Here is an 18,286-nt window from a genome sequence, read left to right on the forward strand (position 1 = left end):
TGTTACGTTGTTACGTTGCGTTGTTACGTTGCGTTGTTACGTTGCGTTGTTACGTTGTGTTGTTAAGTTGCGTTGTTGCATTGCTACGTTGTTACGTTACGTTGTTACGTTACGTTGTTACGTTACGTTGTTACGTTACGTTGTTACGTTACGTTGTTACGTTACGTTGTTACGTTACGTTGTTACGTTACGTTGTTACGTTACGTTGTTACGTTACGTTGTTGCGTTACGTTGTTGCGCAACGTTGTTGCGTAACGTTGTTGCGTAACGTTGTTGCGTTACGTTGTTACGTTGTTGCGTTACGTTGTTGCGTTACGTTGTTGCGTTACGTTGTTGCGTTACGTTGTTGCGTTACGTTGTTGCGTTACGTTGTTGCGTTACGTTTTAATTTCAACACAAATCAGGACAATTTTTAAACCTCAAATTACTTTGTTGCTTAATCCAAACCAGTTGTTTTAGAACGTGGCATTGCGTGTTTCTGGAAATGTGATTTGATGCTGATATGAAACGTATTTATGAAACGTATTTTTGGTTCAGGAATGTCATCATTCAACGTTTCCTGTGGTTTACATGCCACCCAGTGCCACAGTGTGGCTCATTGATGTGTTTTCAATAGAGTTCTGTGGCAGAGAGTGAAGATCAGGCTTTAAAACACATGTGTTAGTGGATACATTCAGTGCTGGTTTGGGTCGAATCATGGGATTTGTTGACAACAAGAAAAATAAAGAATATCACTTTAATCATTCTTTAATTCAGGGGTGTCAAACTCAAGGCCCGCGGACCGAATCCGGCCCGCCTCGACATTTTATGTGGCCCGCGAATCCACCAGCAAAAAAAAAAAAGTTTACATTTTATTTTATTTTTTTAAATTAAAAGTTAGACTTCATAATAAAAATATCCCCATAGTCGAAGTTATGAGATAGAAAGTCATAATTATGAGATACTTAAACACAGCAGTCATAGAAGCAGCTCTTTGGCTGGTTACCCAACATTTGAATGTATTGTGAGTACATTGAAGACTACTGTAAACGTGGCTTTACAACACATGAAATACTTCACTGATTGTGCAAACGCACCCTTAAAAGGATTTTAAGCTTTGAACAAAGTTATTGTAATAACTTGTGTTTGATATTTGTCTTTGCTGTTTTCTTTCATAGTTTGATCTTTGATAGAGTAATGTGGGTTTATTAAGCCTAAATTCAAAGGATTTAAGTTGTAATAACAGAAATGTGCATAAATATATTTTTACATTTATATAACTGCATGTAGAATATTTGTACACTTGAATAAACAATAATCAAATGCAGAGACAGTTATTTACCAATATGTTAGGAGTAGTTACATTTACAACCGGCCCTTTGAGGGCGACCGTGATGCTGATGTGGCCCGGAGAGAAGATGAGTTTGACGCCCTGCTTTAATTCATTTTATGTACAATGCATTTTTCCCTCATTGTCTCGAAAATGAAAGTCTCCTACAAATTAAACTATTCAATCGACGAAACCAAGTTCCTCATTCTGAAGTTAAATTGGGGAAATATTAACAATACAGTTTAGATTCATTCATTTTGTTTCTCTGCGTATCTCAACGAGCTTCTCGAATGCAGAATATGGATTAAATGGTCACACATTGTTTAACATAAACATCTTATGAATTACTTCCTGTCTACATCTCTACAGTGATTATTCTGCCCAGAAGTTAACTTTGTGTAACAGACAGAAATGCATGATATGTAAAACAAAGTACCAATAGATAGTCTGAGCTTCTGATACATAACTCATAGTGTTATTGAAGGTTTGTCTCATGTTGAATACTTACGGAAGTAACAGACGGCTATGAGGCCCAACAGCAAAATGACACAAAGAATCCCCAAACAACAAGCCAGCAGCTGATAGTTACGACGTCTGCTGTTTGCTTTCTTGCCTGGCAAGACTCCTGCTGAGACAAACAATATTATATATACGTACATATATATATTAACACAGGGATAACATTTTAGTAAAAAGACATGACTACATAAAAGACACGTAAAAGCCTAAAATTAGTTTTCATGTCACACAAAATGTCCCTAAAAAGTCTTGCTATGAAAGCAGCCCGATCAGACTCTTTCTCACGAGCTGTTCGTTGTTTGAAGTCCGACAGCAACGTGAGACCGGGTCAGTAAAACTATTTAAATCCAATAAAAAGCTAAATCCGATTCTATGCAGAATCCTTTCGCAGAGATTATATAACACCTGACTTTTACAGAGAAATTGAGAACTTATCCTTTAAGAGAGAACAAATTGCCATTGTGCATGAAGTAGTACTGTAGCAGTGGAAGCAGTACTCGTATAATTATGATGGCAGGAACAGGTAACAGCAGTATTCTTGTAGTAGTGACTGTAAAATGAGTTGCACTTAAAGCACTCAACACAAGATTCAAAATATAAAAAGCTGAATTAATCCCAGAACACTGGATCCTACGCGTCCAGTGATTTCATTTGAATGGTATTTTACCCTCGAGCCTCCAGACTAGAAATATAGTTCAAACTCAACACTGGACACAGTGTTTGGAAGGTTTTGAGTCTCCAAGTTACAGCTGAGATTACCCTGATGACATCATGGGTTTGTGCTTTTTGACAAAACTGCTCCAGAGCAGATTTACATCTGATTTCACGGCTGAGTCCTGCTCCTCATGAGTCTGGAACGATCTTATTGGTAGTTCTGAAGGTAAAGTAGTGGTGGTAGTAGTACTAGAAATACTCCCATCAGCACCTGAATGGTGTACTTCTCAGCTTACCGTTTGTGTCGGCAGTTTGTTCCGTTGATTCGCTTTTCTTCTTCACTTCATCGTACACAGTTTCCTCCTCCTTCTCAGCTGAAAGCTGAAAGGAGACAAACTCACAGTCGATTACTGCGTCGCTGTCAAATGACTTGTATACCCCAGATGAGTGGGGTTCATTTCCTCCATGTTTATATTAATAAATGTGTATGAATGAGTGTGTGAGTGATGTATGAACCTTCAGAACACAGAGAGCAATGAAATCAACCAAATCATGTTTTTGCCTGATTGTGATCGGTTTCATCCTTGAATTCTATGAGAAAGACGTCATTTGTTCGTCATTGGTCATTCCATGTCAAGCATTAAAAACTGTAACATAAAAGTCAATAAATGAAAATGTCTGACAGTCAGCTGATCACAGATGAAAGTGGGAACTCTTGCCTTTGATGGCGAAACACTGAACTGATAACCGTTTCAGTGCACACGTCTCCACAAACGTTAACGGGAGTATTAAACAAAAGAGCAGCATGAGAACTCAAGTCAAACTTTCTGGAGATGTTTGTGGAATCGTTGTTAAAGGGAAAGTAGAACTCTACAAAGCAGAGAACACGTCAGGTCAACATTCTGCATCTATATTTGAACTTGGTGTTTTTTGGGGGTTATTTGAAGTGAGCAGGTTTCATCAACATCGTGACATTTAAGAACATCAATGCATGAAGTGCTGAGTCAGCTCGACATCTGATCCGCTCGCGTTTACTAAAACTCATTCTCTCTGGATTCAAACATTGTTTTTGTCCAAATATTGAACGATGAGCAGATTCTTCTGCTGTTGCACAGAACACATTTGGTTGACAGTGCGTTGGACATGTTAGCCTGACTTGGAAGACATCAACACACGCTCACGTACACAAAGACGCGATACGGTTCCATCTGCTGCCATTAAAAGAGTTCAACTGACCTTCAGGACGTCGCTTGTTGGATTTGAACATCACCGAGGCGTAGTTGACCTCCGCCATCGCTGCAGCCGCTCTGATGAACTCTGACTGACTGACGGAGGCTGGTGTTAACCACAGGGCATCCTAATAGGAGAACCAGTTGTTGCCTCTTTCCAGCTCAGTCTATCAACACCAAACCTCCAAGTGAGCAACTTCTGCTTTTTGGTTGAGAAAGCCATTTGCATCCATCAGTGGGAAAGTCAAAGCCACGCACAGTGTTATGGAAATATAATCCTCTCATGGAAGGCAGTGTGATGAGCAGTGAGCGAGCAGCTCACTGTGGAGCTGTGACGTACGCTCGGTGTGAGGAAACACTTTCACTGAACCAACAATAACCACATGGAACTCACCCACAGTGCAGCGAGAGCGGCGTTCTCTCCTGCATGACGAAATGTTTCTGTTTGGCAACTGGTGTCTGCATCTTTATGAACCACACACACACTTTAACTGTGCATTTCTTGAACTCACCATTGCTCATATGAATCATGAGTCACTTAAAAGGAGACACTGCAGGTACATACGGTAAAGAACAAAGCAAATATCAAATAGATATCACGATGACACTTACACAGTTCATTACTTACATGAAGACAAGTTCCTTCATTACAAGTTCTCTGAAAATATGTTGAAGATATGGAAATGATGAATTGTCTCTGCAAATTTGTGCTTCTTTGTTCGACATTTGGTTGGTAACATCAAGCCAGGTTACAAATCCATGTTTACATTAATAAATGTATGAATGAGTGTGTGAGTGATGTGTGAACCTTCAGCACACAGAGAGGAATGAACGTGTGAAGTTTGGTGAATGGATGCTGAAGTGGAGATTTCTGGATCAGAGATTTGGAGATTTGGAGATTACATCACCGCCTTCCCTTTGTCCTGTAAATAACTGCCACTGCACAGGATGTGCTCTCTGTTACGAACATACATTTTTTAAGGTCACGTCATCAATGAACCTCTGTTGAAAGAGAAAATAAAACATCCAAAAGCACGTTCAGGGCCCGGTCTGCTGCTCTTCCTACTTGCTCGTCTTTATACCTGATTCATTACATTCCTCCATGTGGTGCTGCTGACCATCTCTGAACATGTGACGTGTAGTACGAGTAACGCTGGAGCAGATTAACATCAGGGGAGATCTAGTCCTAGACACAGACATACACATTTTATATTTGATGTTATCATTGTTTTCTAAACAACAAACAAAAGAAGTATTCGTATGATCTGTTCTTAAGAGAAACTGAAGAAAAGGCAGAACTTGACGACAGCTTTGCTGTTGGTCGTCTGTCACAACAGGACATGTTCAGATGGTGCGATATTACTTGTTATTTAGAGAGCACGACTTCCTCAAAGGCACTTGAAGGTAGCAGTGTCATCATGTAGTGATGGCAGGATGCTGCAGTGTTGGAGACGCCCACTAGATGGAGACGGGGAGGTCGAGCTTGCAGTGCAAAGCCTATGAAATATATGAAATATATGAAATATATGAAATATATGAAATATGAAATATATGAAATGTCTGCGCTTCAAGCTGAACTTTTCATTTGACATGGTTTGAATGAATCGTTATTTGCTGGTGTTTTTGTTGCATTTGATGGGAAGACCAGATCATTTGTTCCAATTGCATTGTATCCATTTATCCATTCATTTTATGCATCCAAGTATAAAGTGTATATCTGTCTATCTATAACCATTTACATAACATCACCCTGTGGTACTTCACTTCTCTGCATCCACACGTTATTCTCAGCAGGAGGATGTTGAAAACGTTGCTGTTGTGTAATTGGTTTGTTGGTTACTTTTCTAACGAGATGGTTCGTTTCACTTGTCCACGTTTTCACTTCCCTCAGGTTACTGTGAAGTCTTTTTAATGTAATGTCTGTCCTTTTTAGAGGTATTTAAGGACATTTTGGCCTCTTTGTGATCATGACACTAACCACATAAAAGATAGACAAGTGATGACATGCATCAAAGGTCCCTGGTGCAGGCTGGTTTAGTTGTGATTGCTCATCTTAACCCTCGAGCTTTCTTTCTATTTGAGTCTGAGGTTTTTCCTCAGCTGGAGAAAGTTCCAGTGGTGAAAGAGTTAACGTTGGCGATTACATCACCGCCTCTCTCTGCCCTTTTCCCTTCTCTTCCAGCCCTCCCACTCCCGCCCCTTTCCTTTCCTCTGTCCCTCTCCATCCTTCCTCATCTCCTCTCCCCTCCCTTCTCCAGCCTGCAGTCTCCTCCCTTTTCCATCCCTCCTCCCCCCTTGTCCGTGTGCCCCGGCCCCTCCGGTATGAAAGGGAAGCCTCCCGCTGGCAGTCACACTGCCGGAGCCTCACAGGAGCCTCACTCGCTGGAAACACCCCCACAAACTGACTCGGGCCTGCACACGGAGACACAGTCGGCTGCCAAATCCGAATCAGCTTCCCTGTGAGTGAGGCATCCGTTTGCCAAACTCATCTCTGTTTTTCTAACACTGACATGGAGCTCCAAAGTGTGCACAAATCCTTCCACCACAGCCACCTGGGGGAGGAGAAGCACCAGATGCTGAACCTGAACCGACGCCTGGAGACCTACCTGGGCCGGGTCAATCTCCTGGAGGAAGAGAACGCGCTGCTCGCCAAAGAGATCCGAGGCCTGAGGAGCAGCAATCAGGCGGCCTCGGCGCAAAGGGGGGGCCTGGAGGAAGAGCTGTGGCGGGCGAGGCTGGAGGTGGACGCAGCCTGGAGGGACAGGGTCAACACGGAGCTGGAGGCGGGCAGGGTGGCCGAAGAGCTCCAAGCCCTGGAGCTGCAGAGGCAGAGGGAGGCTCAGGCCCAGATGGAGGCCAAGAGGAAGCTGGAGCAAAGCAGGAAGGAGCTGGAGGAGGAACAGCGGGCACAGATGTGGCTGAGGGAGAAGGTCGGTCAGCTGGAGCACGAGATGAGGCACCTGATGCGAACCCATCAGGAGGACGTGGCCCACCTGGAGGCCACGTTGACCCAGGCCAGAGCCACGACAGCCCCCACATTGGCTCAAAGGGGCAACCGGACACCAAACCTCCTGCAGCTGGGGCATGAGTACTCCCAAAGGGCCACCAGGGCCTGGCAGGAGGCAGCTGAGGCCCATCAGGGGCAGTTAGATCGGCTCGAGGAGTCACTCAACCAGGCCAGGAGCCGTTTAACCCGAGTGGGTCAGGAGAAGAGCGAGAGCCAGCTGAAGCTCCGGGCCCTGGAGAAGGAGATCGCGTCAGCTCACGACGTCAGGGTCCACCTGGAGAAGGCTGCAGCCCAGCAGGGAGACAGATACAGCCGGGAGATCCAGCACCTCCAGGTGAGAGAGCCACATCCTGTCGGGAGGTTCCAGATACACTCATTCTACCTGTAAACAAACCCTCTCATGGAGCATTGGCTCCATTCTTTAACCACACAAAGGCTGCAACTAACAAGTGTTTCATTATAGATCAAGCTACTTTCTTTAGAGGATGGATGAAATGTAAAAAAGACAAATGCTCGTCAGAACTAATCAGAGCCCAAATGTATGATCGCCATTGATTCATGTTGTGTCAATCATTTCAGCATTACAATAAACTTCATATATATATATATATATATATATATATATATATATATATATATATATATATATATATATATATATATATAATGTCATCCTTCTGTGAGTCGATCAATATAAATTGTTTTGTAGGAAATATATTTTCAAGACATAAATCCTGCCACTTGAATTATTAAGCTGTAAAAAAAACAAATGCTGCAAATTGGGAACTTGTGTTGTGTGAGAACACGATGACAGTCACCGGCTGTTCCCCATGAAGCGTGCGGTCGCTCACGGTATCTGATGTCTTCATGTAGCTTCACAAATAGACAGTCTGATGTGACAGAGCACAGAGGAATGTTTCCAGCTCACACTGACCAGTAACGTACAGCTGACTGCTCAAGTTCCAACAGGTTCAATGTTTACTCACGAGGTCTTTTTATTTCCTCTTTAGCGATGAGATTGCATTCACCTTAATAATGTGTAAGTCTGATGACGAACCAGTGTGACAAGTGTTAACTTTATATGATAGCAGCATTACAGATCAGTTCAAATAAAGGCCGTGTTCTCTTTACAACCCACAGACTATGACGAACACAAAGTGTTTATTTTTACACAATATACTTCACTGTTCATACCTTCTTCTTCTTCTTCTTTTTTAACCGCTTCCTTTTCCTGTTCCACTTCCTGTGTTTGGCAGGAGCACTTGGGCGGCCTGGAGGCGGAGAAAGAGGAGGTGGGCCGGCACATCGAGCATCGTCTTCTGGAGAAGCGAGGCCTGCTGCAGCAGAAGACGTCTCTGGGCCTGGAGGTGGCTGCGTACCGGTACGCTGCACTGCATGCCATGTCACAAAGTCAGAGAAACATATAAAGACCATCACTACATACCTGATTATCCTGTGGTTACGGTATCCCAGCATGCATTGGGTGAAATGAGGTTAAGGAAAGCAGATTGCATACTCTTTTTAAAGATATCAGACAAAGTCCCTGAGCAGTCATCTCTGCCCCCTCGTACATTAATGAGGATCATCTCTCTGTATTAACTATGGAGCTGGCAATGAGACATGTTTAGCTTAGCTTAGCATAAAGATTGGACTTTTAAAAATATATATATATATATATATGTATATGTATGTCTTCCATTTGTTTGATAATAAATTGATTATTAGTCATTTTTTAAAGCGAAAATGTCAAAAACATTGTTGTTTCCAGCTCCTTAAACTGAGGGATTTGCAGCTTTTCTTCAACCAATATAAGATAAGATAACATATACTTCATTGTCCCTTTATACTTTATGAAATTGCCATTTTCATGTTGATGAAAATGGCAATTTTGTAGATTGAAGCATCAACCAGCTCAAGAAAATAATCATTTTTGCAGTTCCAGCTGAATTACCATCACAACTATTTGAACTCTGAATCAGACGATAGCGTTAACCCGTTCTAATGCAGCTGCTCAGTAACAAACTTCTCTTCCATCGGTGAAAGAGCCGTCTGGACTAAAGGTCAGCTCATTGGAACAGCAGCCTCTCATGTCTTGACTATCGCATCCATTATGGAGGCGTCTCTCCTTTCTCCGTCTCCCCCCTCCTCACATTATTGACCCTCATCCTACCGATTTATGAGCTATGGGAGTCTAGAATAACAGCAGGGGGGGGGGGCAGTAGGGGTGAGGAAGAACTAGAAGACAAACGTCAATGTCATTCACTGCACATGGGACTGTTGTTACGTCTGGACCTGCAGCGAATTACATGATGTGTTGGAATGGAGGCTGGTGTGGTCCACATGTGTGAATGGAGTGAGTGGTGTTAGTGCTGCATGGGCTGCTCATAATATCTGCTGTCATTATGTGTGTGTGTGTGTGTTGATGGCGGATGTGTGTGTGCTGCAGATGGCAGGCCCTTTCCTTCATTACCATAACAACAGGCTGCAGCTCGAGAGCAACAAAAAAAAAAAGTCGCCCGTCGCTCTGAGTGCAGCATCATGTCGTCCGAATATTAAACATCACCATATTATCACGTTTATGTGCGCTGAACTTCAGAGTGTAACCTGCTTCTCTTGTTGTCCGTCTCCACAGAGCTTTGCTGGACAGCGAGAGCCTCGGGGGAGTCGCCCCTTTGTTAAATCAGCCAAGAGACATGTCCATCACAGGTGATTAAAGTCAGGAATATTAATACGACAGCACCATGTCAGTGTGTATAGCACCTCAATATGCCACATAAATCCTCTCCTTTATCCCCACTCAGCCTAACTAAAAGCCCCTCAGAGTGGGGGGCCATGTTTGATACAGAATGTAATTGCATTAGTCTAACAGGGTGTGTGTGTGTGTGTGTGGGGGGGGGGGGGGGGGGGGCTTGGCTTAGGGAGCTGAGGTAAGCACTTTGGGTCCTGCAATGCAAGCCACCAAAGACAGTCCCCAAAGGTTATTGAGCCATGTGGCTTTGCTTTCCGGTAACTTAGACAACGTTGAAAGGAAATGTCGATCAATACCTCCCCATTAGTGTCCAGCTTCCATTGAGAACATACATTTTAGTAATGCTTTGGGGAGGCAGTATGTTAAGAGTACTAGGGAAGATTTCAAACACGAGTCAACGCTGTGTGGAGGTATCACATATCTAGGATACTGTATCTTGGCAGAATCATGATATGGGAATTGGTTCAAACTCAAGAGACAATCAATGTCATTATTATTACAGCAGCTCAGTTCATTGTGTACTCATGAGCGCTGCTCTTGTCCTCCACAGATGCAGTTTTCAGTCCTTGGGGGGTTAAAACGAATTACCAGACCCAGCTGCCCAATGGATACAAGACCGCATCCCTCTCATCTGTCCGTGGTTTAACAGGAAGAGGACCAACAGCGGTTACAGCAACACCAACGTGGAGTAGAAAACCTGTAACCCTCACTGAGACTCTGAAGATTTCCTCGGAACTTGAGAGACCCAAGTCAGCGACGTGGGAAACCCCTTATCCCAAAATACTGCAGGATGGAGCCGTTGAACACTTTAGACCCCAGGAGGTTCATGAGAGAGTCACCTATGCCGAGCCTCCATCGCCTCCCAATGAGCAGGAGGCTGAAACAACACCAGGGGACAAAGAAGGGGAAGAGGACTGGAACAATGTTGGTGTGGAACCGACTGAGGACGGACCAGTCGTCCAGTCAGTGGTCAGTTATCAGGTTGAGTCTGGCCTCAGCGCTGAGCCACCCCTCGGTGATCAAATAAGTCAGCGTCAGTTTACCACAACCGACCTCACACCATACTCTGTGAGAACGACAGAGGAGCCCTGTGGGTTCTCAGATGAATCCGATATGGATGTGCCTTTTGAAAGATCTGTGGGAAAAGAAGATGTACAAGAGCTGCATGCTCCAATTGATGAGTGGGCAGAGAAAGAGCTGAAAGGCAAAGAAATAGAGCGTGTGCAAGAGGACACGTCAGATTCTGAAACAGAGGCGGTGATTGAACCAAACTTTGATCCCAGGACGAGTAGTCCAGTGTCTGAATGTGAACCTGAAGAGAGCTTGTTCGACAAAGCGACAGACTTCAGCACAGATGGAAACATCTTGAAGGAGGACGCTGCTGAGACGAGGCAAGAAGCAAGTTGTTCCACAGTGGGAACAACTGAGACGGATGGTGAGGATAAGTTGTACCCTGATGGAGAAGAGATGGATACGTGGGACAGTGTAATAGAGAGGAAGGCTGATCTGATGACAGATGAAGGCATGAAAACGGATGAAGAACAAGGACAACACGCGGAACCAGAGGAAGATATATCAGCAAGAGAACAAAAGCATGAACAGAGAGAAACTAGGTCTGATTTTGCCGCAGGTGTACATCAAGACGACATCGAGGCTTCTTCAACGATGCACACACAAGTAGAAGAGGACGGACGGCATGCTGCTTTAGACCAACAGGGTGCACTTTTCCCTGACAACGACGAAGACGAGGACGAGGAGGATTCTGAAAACGTCTCTGTGTCATGGAGGACAGAGCTGGAGGGTGACAGCTACGCACAGGACAACACTCTCGCCGACACTCGGCCTCTGATTCGATACAAGAGCGACGAGACCGACGCCAACACTCAGGCGTCACACGTGGACGAGAGCGACTCCAGTGACGGGGAACAGGAAAAGAAGTGCGGAGAGACGGGAATGTGGAGCGAGGGCAAGTCAAAGAGATTTGGAACTATGGAAGATCTGTGCGAAGAAGTCGAGGGGGAAGCGCTGGATGAGGAGTATAATCTGGGATATACTCACATTGAGAACAGGGGTGTTGGTCATGGTATGACTTTAAGTGACCAGGCTGAAGAAATGACCCGAAAAGTCAGTGAGGGACAGTCGGATGTAGAAACTGAAGAACTTACCAAATCCACGACACCCACAAATATGTGCAACGATGAGGAGTTGGAGACAGACCGACTTGTGGAGCAGGAAGTAGAAAACCTAGCCACGGACAGCTACAGCGCTCACTTTGCACAGCAGCAGGTTAGCGAGAGCGAGGAGATGCTACATCTGCAGGGCAAGGCTGTCGAGGTAAAGACAGAGCAAGAAGAGGCTGGAAAGCCTCGCTTTACAGAGCCTGACGTGAGAGTCAACCAGCAACTTGCATCTTCCACCACAATTACAGATCAACCTCACGAGAACCTGTATTTCTGTGATTCACCAGAGGCAACGCCTCAAGCAGACACCGTGACGTACGAGGAGGTCCAGCATAAAGATCAGGAGGCGATAGATGCTCCAGAGAAAAGAGAGGAAGAGGATGAACACAATGCGTCCATGCTGACACACGCCGATGCTACAGAAGTTCACTCTAGCTTTACTGACTTCATCTGCAGGCCTGATATGGAAGAAATCAACAACTCAGAGGATCCAAAGCCTGTGTTGCAGGTCACAGCGGATCAGGAAAACCTTCAGGCTGTGGCTGCCCCCACTGAAGTGAAAGAGGTTGCACCTGGGGAATCTCAAGAACATCCAGTTGAGGATGTTGCAGACCGCACGGAGTTTCCAGAAGCTCCACAAACAGCTGACTGGGAAGTGCTAGAGAACCCTAGTGAGGACTTTGAAATAGGACATCAGAGTGACGATTGTGAAAAATGCAATCCTGTGCCTGAATCAGCTCAAAGTTATCTGCACGATGACGGAAGCTCTGATGAGGGAGTTATGACAGGAAAGGTTGAGATTTCCCCCGGCAGTGTACCCGATGAAAACGACATCTTTGTGGCGAAGAATTCAGCTGAACACATGAAGAGAACCGGCAAAGACAACAGCCTCCGCGGCTTCTTCACCTCTGGCTTAACGGATGACTGCTGGGCGTCCTCCTTGGAGACCGGTGCCACCAATCAGCCAGATGATGCCTGCAATGAAGCAGCTGAGCAAACCAATCAGAATTTGGTTTGGGGTGATTCGGAAAGCGTGGTTAATGTGGTTAACTCCAGGGTGGGTCTTGACTCATCTAAAGCCCTAAACGCTAAGAAAGAGCAGCAGATGCATGCGGAGGTGAAGCAGGTGTTGGAGGGCGAGTTCGTTCATTCTGACGAGTCTGACGTTGAGGGTGAATCCTGGTCATCTGGGGAGGAACCGGTATGAAAAGTAGTACGCAGTTTGAGCTTTTACAATTTTAGATGGAATTAGTTTGACATTGTCCTCAGAATGCAGTTACTGTGAAAGCCAAAGTCCTGCCTGGGTTGCACATCTCAGTGACGCTAAACACCAACGTGCCATTCGGTCTCTAAAGATACCGTGCACCGTTTCCTTCATCTGACACGTTTGATCAACTATTTGTTCCTCTATCCTAATCGTTCAAACTCTTTCAGTGTGCATGTAATAGGATGATATCTGCATGAGGGAACAGCATGAAGCCAGAGCAAAGAATGCCATTTGAAAGCCAAAGCATCATTGATTGCCTGATCCGATTTCACTGGCTGATAGAGATGAATGAGACCAGAAGGGTCGGATTCCTGGTAGAGCTGCTCTTCCACAGCGTGTCACACAGACAGCGAGTGTTTCTGCTGGTGAGTCGTCTCATTTGACTGGACAATAACTGACCCGTCTTTGCATGCTCCACACGTGTGGAATGAATGGCTGGTTGTAAAAGGTACAAGATGACACAAACCGTTTTGTTTGTATTTTATTGGTCTGTACTCAAAAGGCTTGTTCATTTCCATCTATAAAGTTTATGCTGCGGAACATTTACAGTCCATAATAAACAGTAGATTCATGATATGCTCCGAGTCCTTTTGTTTGAACAATGATCTTCTGTGCCAGCACAGTGCACCTCAACACAGCAGCTGTGAACAACACTTCTATCTGTTTAATGTGCATTTTATTCACACCACAGAAGACTGTTTCTCTTCTGGAAGGCTGAATGAAACGCATTCAGACTGATCGCATGTAGATGAAGGGATGACGTATCTTTGGAGGCAAAAAGCCAACGTGATTCTTCCATTTTGGATTATTACATTATTATGATTTTTAAAGCGTAATTGCAATCGCCAGAAGTGTAAAAACTAATGTTAAGCCATAAAGAAACTCCACCACGGTCACATGACTTCACGTCAGCGCCACTAAGCCAGAGTGAGGAAAGTGCTCGCTCTGCAACAGTTAACATTTCTGATTCATTGGTATTAGCATCCTGTTAGCCTGTTGTGTTGGCAACCCAGTGATTGCCTGAATCCATCACATCTTACAATCTTCCATAAGATCTTTAATGCCACAGGTAACACAACATTCTATAGGTCCATCATAGTCGAATGATTTACTTTGTCTGCCGAAGTTCCTGGAAAGAATGTTGTTTCATACTAATACGGACAAATAGAGCCAGTGTTTAATGGGGTTACTTGGCACCAAGAGCATTTTAGTCACAGCAGGTCAGCTGACGATGCAAACATGTCTGCAGGCAAGCATGCAATTCAACATATATGGAGAATTAAATTTCCAATAATACAGCAATAATCCATTCATATGAACTGGGTTCAAATGGAGCCGCTCTTTCAACAAACACATTAATGCAATAAAGCGAAGCAGGAGAAATTGTGGAATTCATTGTGCAACACCTTTGCGAACAAACATGAGAAAGCTTTTTTATTTTATGAATGTCTGTTATTTAAAAGAGGCAACTGGCCATTCATGAAACAATCCTCTAAAACTATAAAAGCTTTTCTCCCATTTAGAATACAGTTACATCCACAAGACCATGTCAAGAAACCTGCTGCCGACCAGCAGGCTGATCCCAGCTTCACTGACCTCAGAACAACTCCAGCTAGCAAAGCATCACCGGGCCCTCAACAAGCAAACGTCCATCCCAGAGAGACGGCCGGGGAAAGAGTCCGAGAGAGGGAACAATGTGTGACCTCACCCCCCCCCCCCCCCTTGTCCGTCCTTCATTAGTCCGTATTCTGAACAATGACGGCCATTTTAGCGGCTGCTCGCCTCCTCCGCTGCCCAAATCTGCCCAATGAGGGATTGAGAGAGGAAGGAAACAGCAGCCGGTCGTGTTCACCGTGAGAAGGCCGGAGTGCTGTGTTGGGATCTAAGGGAGCGTGTTTGGGTTATCAGCATTTAAGAAACTGAATTCTTGACATCAATAGAATTATTGATGTATGTAACAATTATTAATGATTATTAATATAAACGGGGCACCACCCTGCGAACAGGGACCAATAACCAAACGATAAAACTAAGTCTCATAATTAGTAGTCACTCATAATGTCAATAGTCTGCGTATGACTATACATTCAGTGACAGTGAAGGGTTTAAGTTCGAGCACAGACTACTACATACAGTCTTATCAAATACATATGCACAAGTAATCACAGACGACTGCTCCTGAAAGTATAACAGAGTTTATTGAATCAAAATAATAAATGATCAAATCAATTAATATTGCAACCAACAAACGTTATCATACAATTTTATATGCCTAAACTAAAGAATGAATAAAGTGGATGAGGGTGTATGTCTGTGTGTGTATGTGTATGTGTGTGTGTGTGGGTCTGTGGGTGAACAGGAAGGAGTCTTACAGCTACGCTAAAGACTACAAAAATGGCGGCGTCGAGTGACGCGGGCCAAAGGGGAGGGGCCTTAAGAACTACAGCTAAAAAACTACAAAGATGGCGGAGTCGAGGGACCCGGACAAAATGGCAGTTAGGCTGCTGTATATACTCCCGTGTGCCTGGGCAGCACGTGATGTGAGGCGCTCGTTTGAACGAGGTTCCCCAGGAGTAGAACTAGGAGCTATGTGTATGTGCGTGTTTCGTGAAAGGAGGAACGAGAAAAAAGGAGCGAGAACTCGAAGTGAATCATGCTTCGGCGTGCGATGTGGTAGGGAGCCTGAGTGCTGGTTATATCGTGCATAAATATACCGCTGTCGTCTTGGAACTGCCGGTAACTTATGCCGTGATAAGCCACGCACCTCAGCTCACTCACCGAGTCGAGTTAATGAAAAGAGAACTTCCACCCGGAGTGGAAGACAATGAATGAAAATAAATCAAATAACTCCAAGCAAACAGTCACAGTTGATACACGAATACAGCGGAGCTTCTCTGCTCCGTAATGATTGCGTAATACCTCAATATCACGCGACAGTCTTAAACACACAAAAACACGGGAATATCAACATATAAATGAATGGCCTGAATTAAACTTAAGTTAATTTAAGCTAAGCTATGCCCAAATGCCAAGAATCTTACTTGTAGATGCTTCGTTGCAACGTGGAAGTGTCCGTGGCAAAGCTGTCCGTTTTCCTCGTCGGGAAGGGGGACAGGGGGGAGCTTGCGGGTCGGCGCGGCTTTGCAGCGGGCGCTGTGTGTCGCGCGGCGGTGAGCTGGCGCTGTTTCGGTCCGTTAGCGTGGCTCTGGAGCAAACGCAGGTCCGGTCTGTACTCGCTGCAGGGAGAACAGTTAACTTCGGATGAGACGACGTGTCTGCGCGTCTTGCCGGGAATCCTCGGTCACGAGAGGAGCGAGGCTTCGTCGGGCTCCTCTGTGCCGGTTTGTGCACAAAATAAAAAGAAACAAAAAGCAGAGAACGGATCGCTGATGCGGATTCGTTTCGCGGGCTGTTTCGTCCAGCGAAATGGCTCGTGACCTGTCAGGGTTTGAGGGTTTGAGGGGCTGTTGCTTCCTCGTAGCCTCGTGCGCGCTGGAGGGGGGAGGAGAGGCCGATGTGTCTTCATGCGTCCAGGACGAAGGTCCGGGCGAAGAGAGCGGTTGTGTGCCTCCTAACTCAACCGAGGTCGAAGGGGGAAAGCTTAGAAGTGTGAACTAAAAACAGTTTTATAGAACATCGGCTGAACCACAGGGGTCCTGGGGTCTCCTGGCCTTCGGCCAATGAGACTGCAGCGGTTACCATGGTTTTTTTGGGGGGGGGGGAATTCACACCTGAGTGTGAAATCCCTTTGCTCTTATCAACTACAAATCAGGATGAGACCTTTGCTTGAAAAAGTTAAGGCCTGATTTTCTTTGTCCACAGCACATGTTTAAGCCACATGGTCAGAGCCCAACAGCTGGAATGGCATTACGGCAGCTGTGTGGCATGCTGCTGTTCACCGGCCATCAATAGAGCCGTGCACGACTCAACCACCAACTGTGATAAGAAGAGCTGCATTGATGCCGTGAGAGGAGAGCAAGACAAAGACAAAAACATGTTTATTATTCACAGCAGAGTCGTCCACTCCACCTGCTATAACAGTATGTCATGTTCAGTGATGAATAGAATACATATTACCATGTGTGTTCAACCAAAAGACCAGCATGCTTTGCTTAATATCTTTTGTGTGGATTGAATAAGATTCCATTTCATCTCTGCAAACACCTCAGAGGGAATATTTCATGAATGAAAAGCTGTTTAAAGATTCATTTACTTACAGTGTTTCAAAAGCTATTCATCATCAGCTATTACACGAATAACTGAATTCTGTTGAATATAGTCACTTTCATAAAAGATAAAATAACATTTTTGTAAACTTAATTTCTTTTTTTTTCACCATAAATAATCTAAATCCAATCAGCACACTTTCTACTTTAATTATATTTTCATCGAGTGTGCACTCCAGCACAAAAAGAGAGTAACATCAATTAAAGGAGTTTTGCTTTAACTAATGAGGCTGCGTTCAAAACAACGCAGAGCCAACCAGCATCAAGGCAACCTCGGTTTAGAAATGTCCAAGTGTTTGCTTATTTAAAAGTTGGTTTGGCACATTGGTCAAATCGGAAGAGATTTGGCACAAATTAACGGTCAACATTAAATCATCCAAGACTTGCGATGCATCTTTTGATTGCTGCATGAATCATTTTGTTTCTTGGCATCTTAACGCAGTAAAAGCCTGCGGCTGAGGGTCAAACCAGCCGTCCACTGTGTGCCAAGCTTTCACTAGCAAGCTCCCCGGTTAACTGGCATAGATGCTCATGAAGTGTTGTGCTCGATGTGATTCATCAGCTTAGTTGGAACATGTTTTTGGCAAATAACAACCAGTTATAAACACATGTAGATATATGTGAACATGAGCACCAGACCAGACTGTATCTGGTTCTGCAGGCTTTCAGGAAACAGGAGGAACAGCATCCGCGCTCTGATTTAATATATGGTGAAGATTATGGTTTTTCATTTCTTACCACATGCATTGCTGACACGCCCTCAGGTCTTTGTGCCATCATTCTGTGCAACCATTCTCATTGCAATAAACTCAATTTAAGAAGAAAATGCTGCAAAAGTTTGCGTTGGATGTGCAGGGTATCAACACGATTGACTGGTCCAGCCATGGCCACCGGATTAGTATGGGGGGGGGGGGGGGGGGGTGTTTGTAAGAGCCCATTAGGAGAGGAAACCTCTTTGAGGTAGTGTGTGTGTGTGTGTGTGTGTGTGTGTGTGCACATTGTTCTGATAGCCATCTGCCAGCCCTCATCCTGTCCCCATCCATTTACTCCGGATGTCATTGGTGCAGAGCCGGACTGAGGAGCAGGCGTCTCCAACGAGTTCTCCCACTTCCGACCCAAATAATGAGAGAACAGTTCAAGTGATGG

At 44.7% G+C, this 18,286-nt stretch overlaps 1 protein-coding gene across 1 annotated transcript; it reads left to right on the forward strand.

Moving 5' to 3' along the window:
- Positions 1 to 6,221: 6,221 nt before the first annotated feature.
- nes (nestin) lies at positions 6,222 to 13,370 on the forward strand (the record flags this gene model as incomplete). The annotated part of the gene is made up of 4 exons (XM_079275501.1): positions 6,222 to 7,052; positions 7,975 to 8,099; positions 9,351 to 9,424; positions 10,018 to 13,370. The coding sequence occupies 4 exons, from the start codon at positions 6,222 to 6,224 to the stop codon at positions 12,852 to 12,854; spliced, it is 3,867 nt and encodes a 1,288-aa protein (XP_079131627.1). The 3' UTR covers positions 12,855 to 13,370.
- Positions 13,371 to 18,286: the final 4,916 nt, after the last annotated feature.

This window comes from Melanostigma gelatinosum (genome assembly GCF_949748355.1).
Source record: "Melanostigma gelatinosum genome assembly, chromosome: 9".
NCBI classification, from domain to species: domain Eukaryota; kingdom Metazoa; phylum Chordata; class Actinopteri; order Perciformes; family Zoarcidae; genus Melanostigma; species Melanostigma gelatinosum.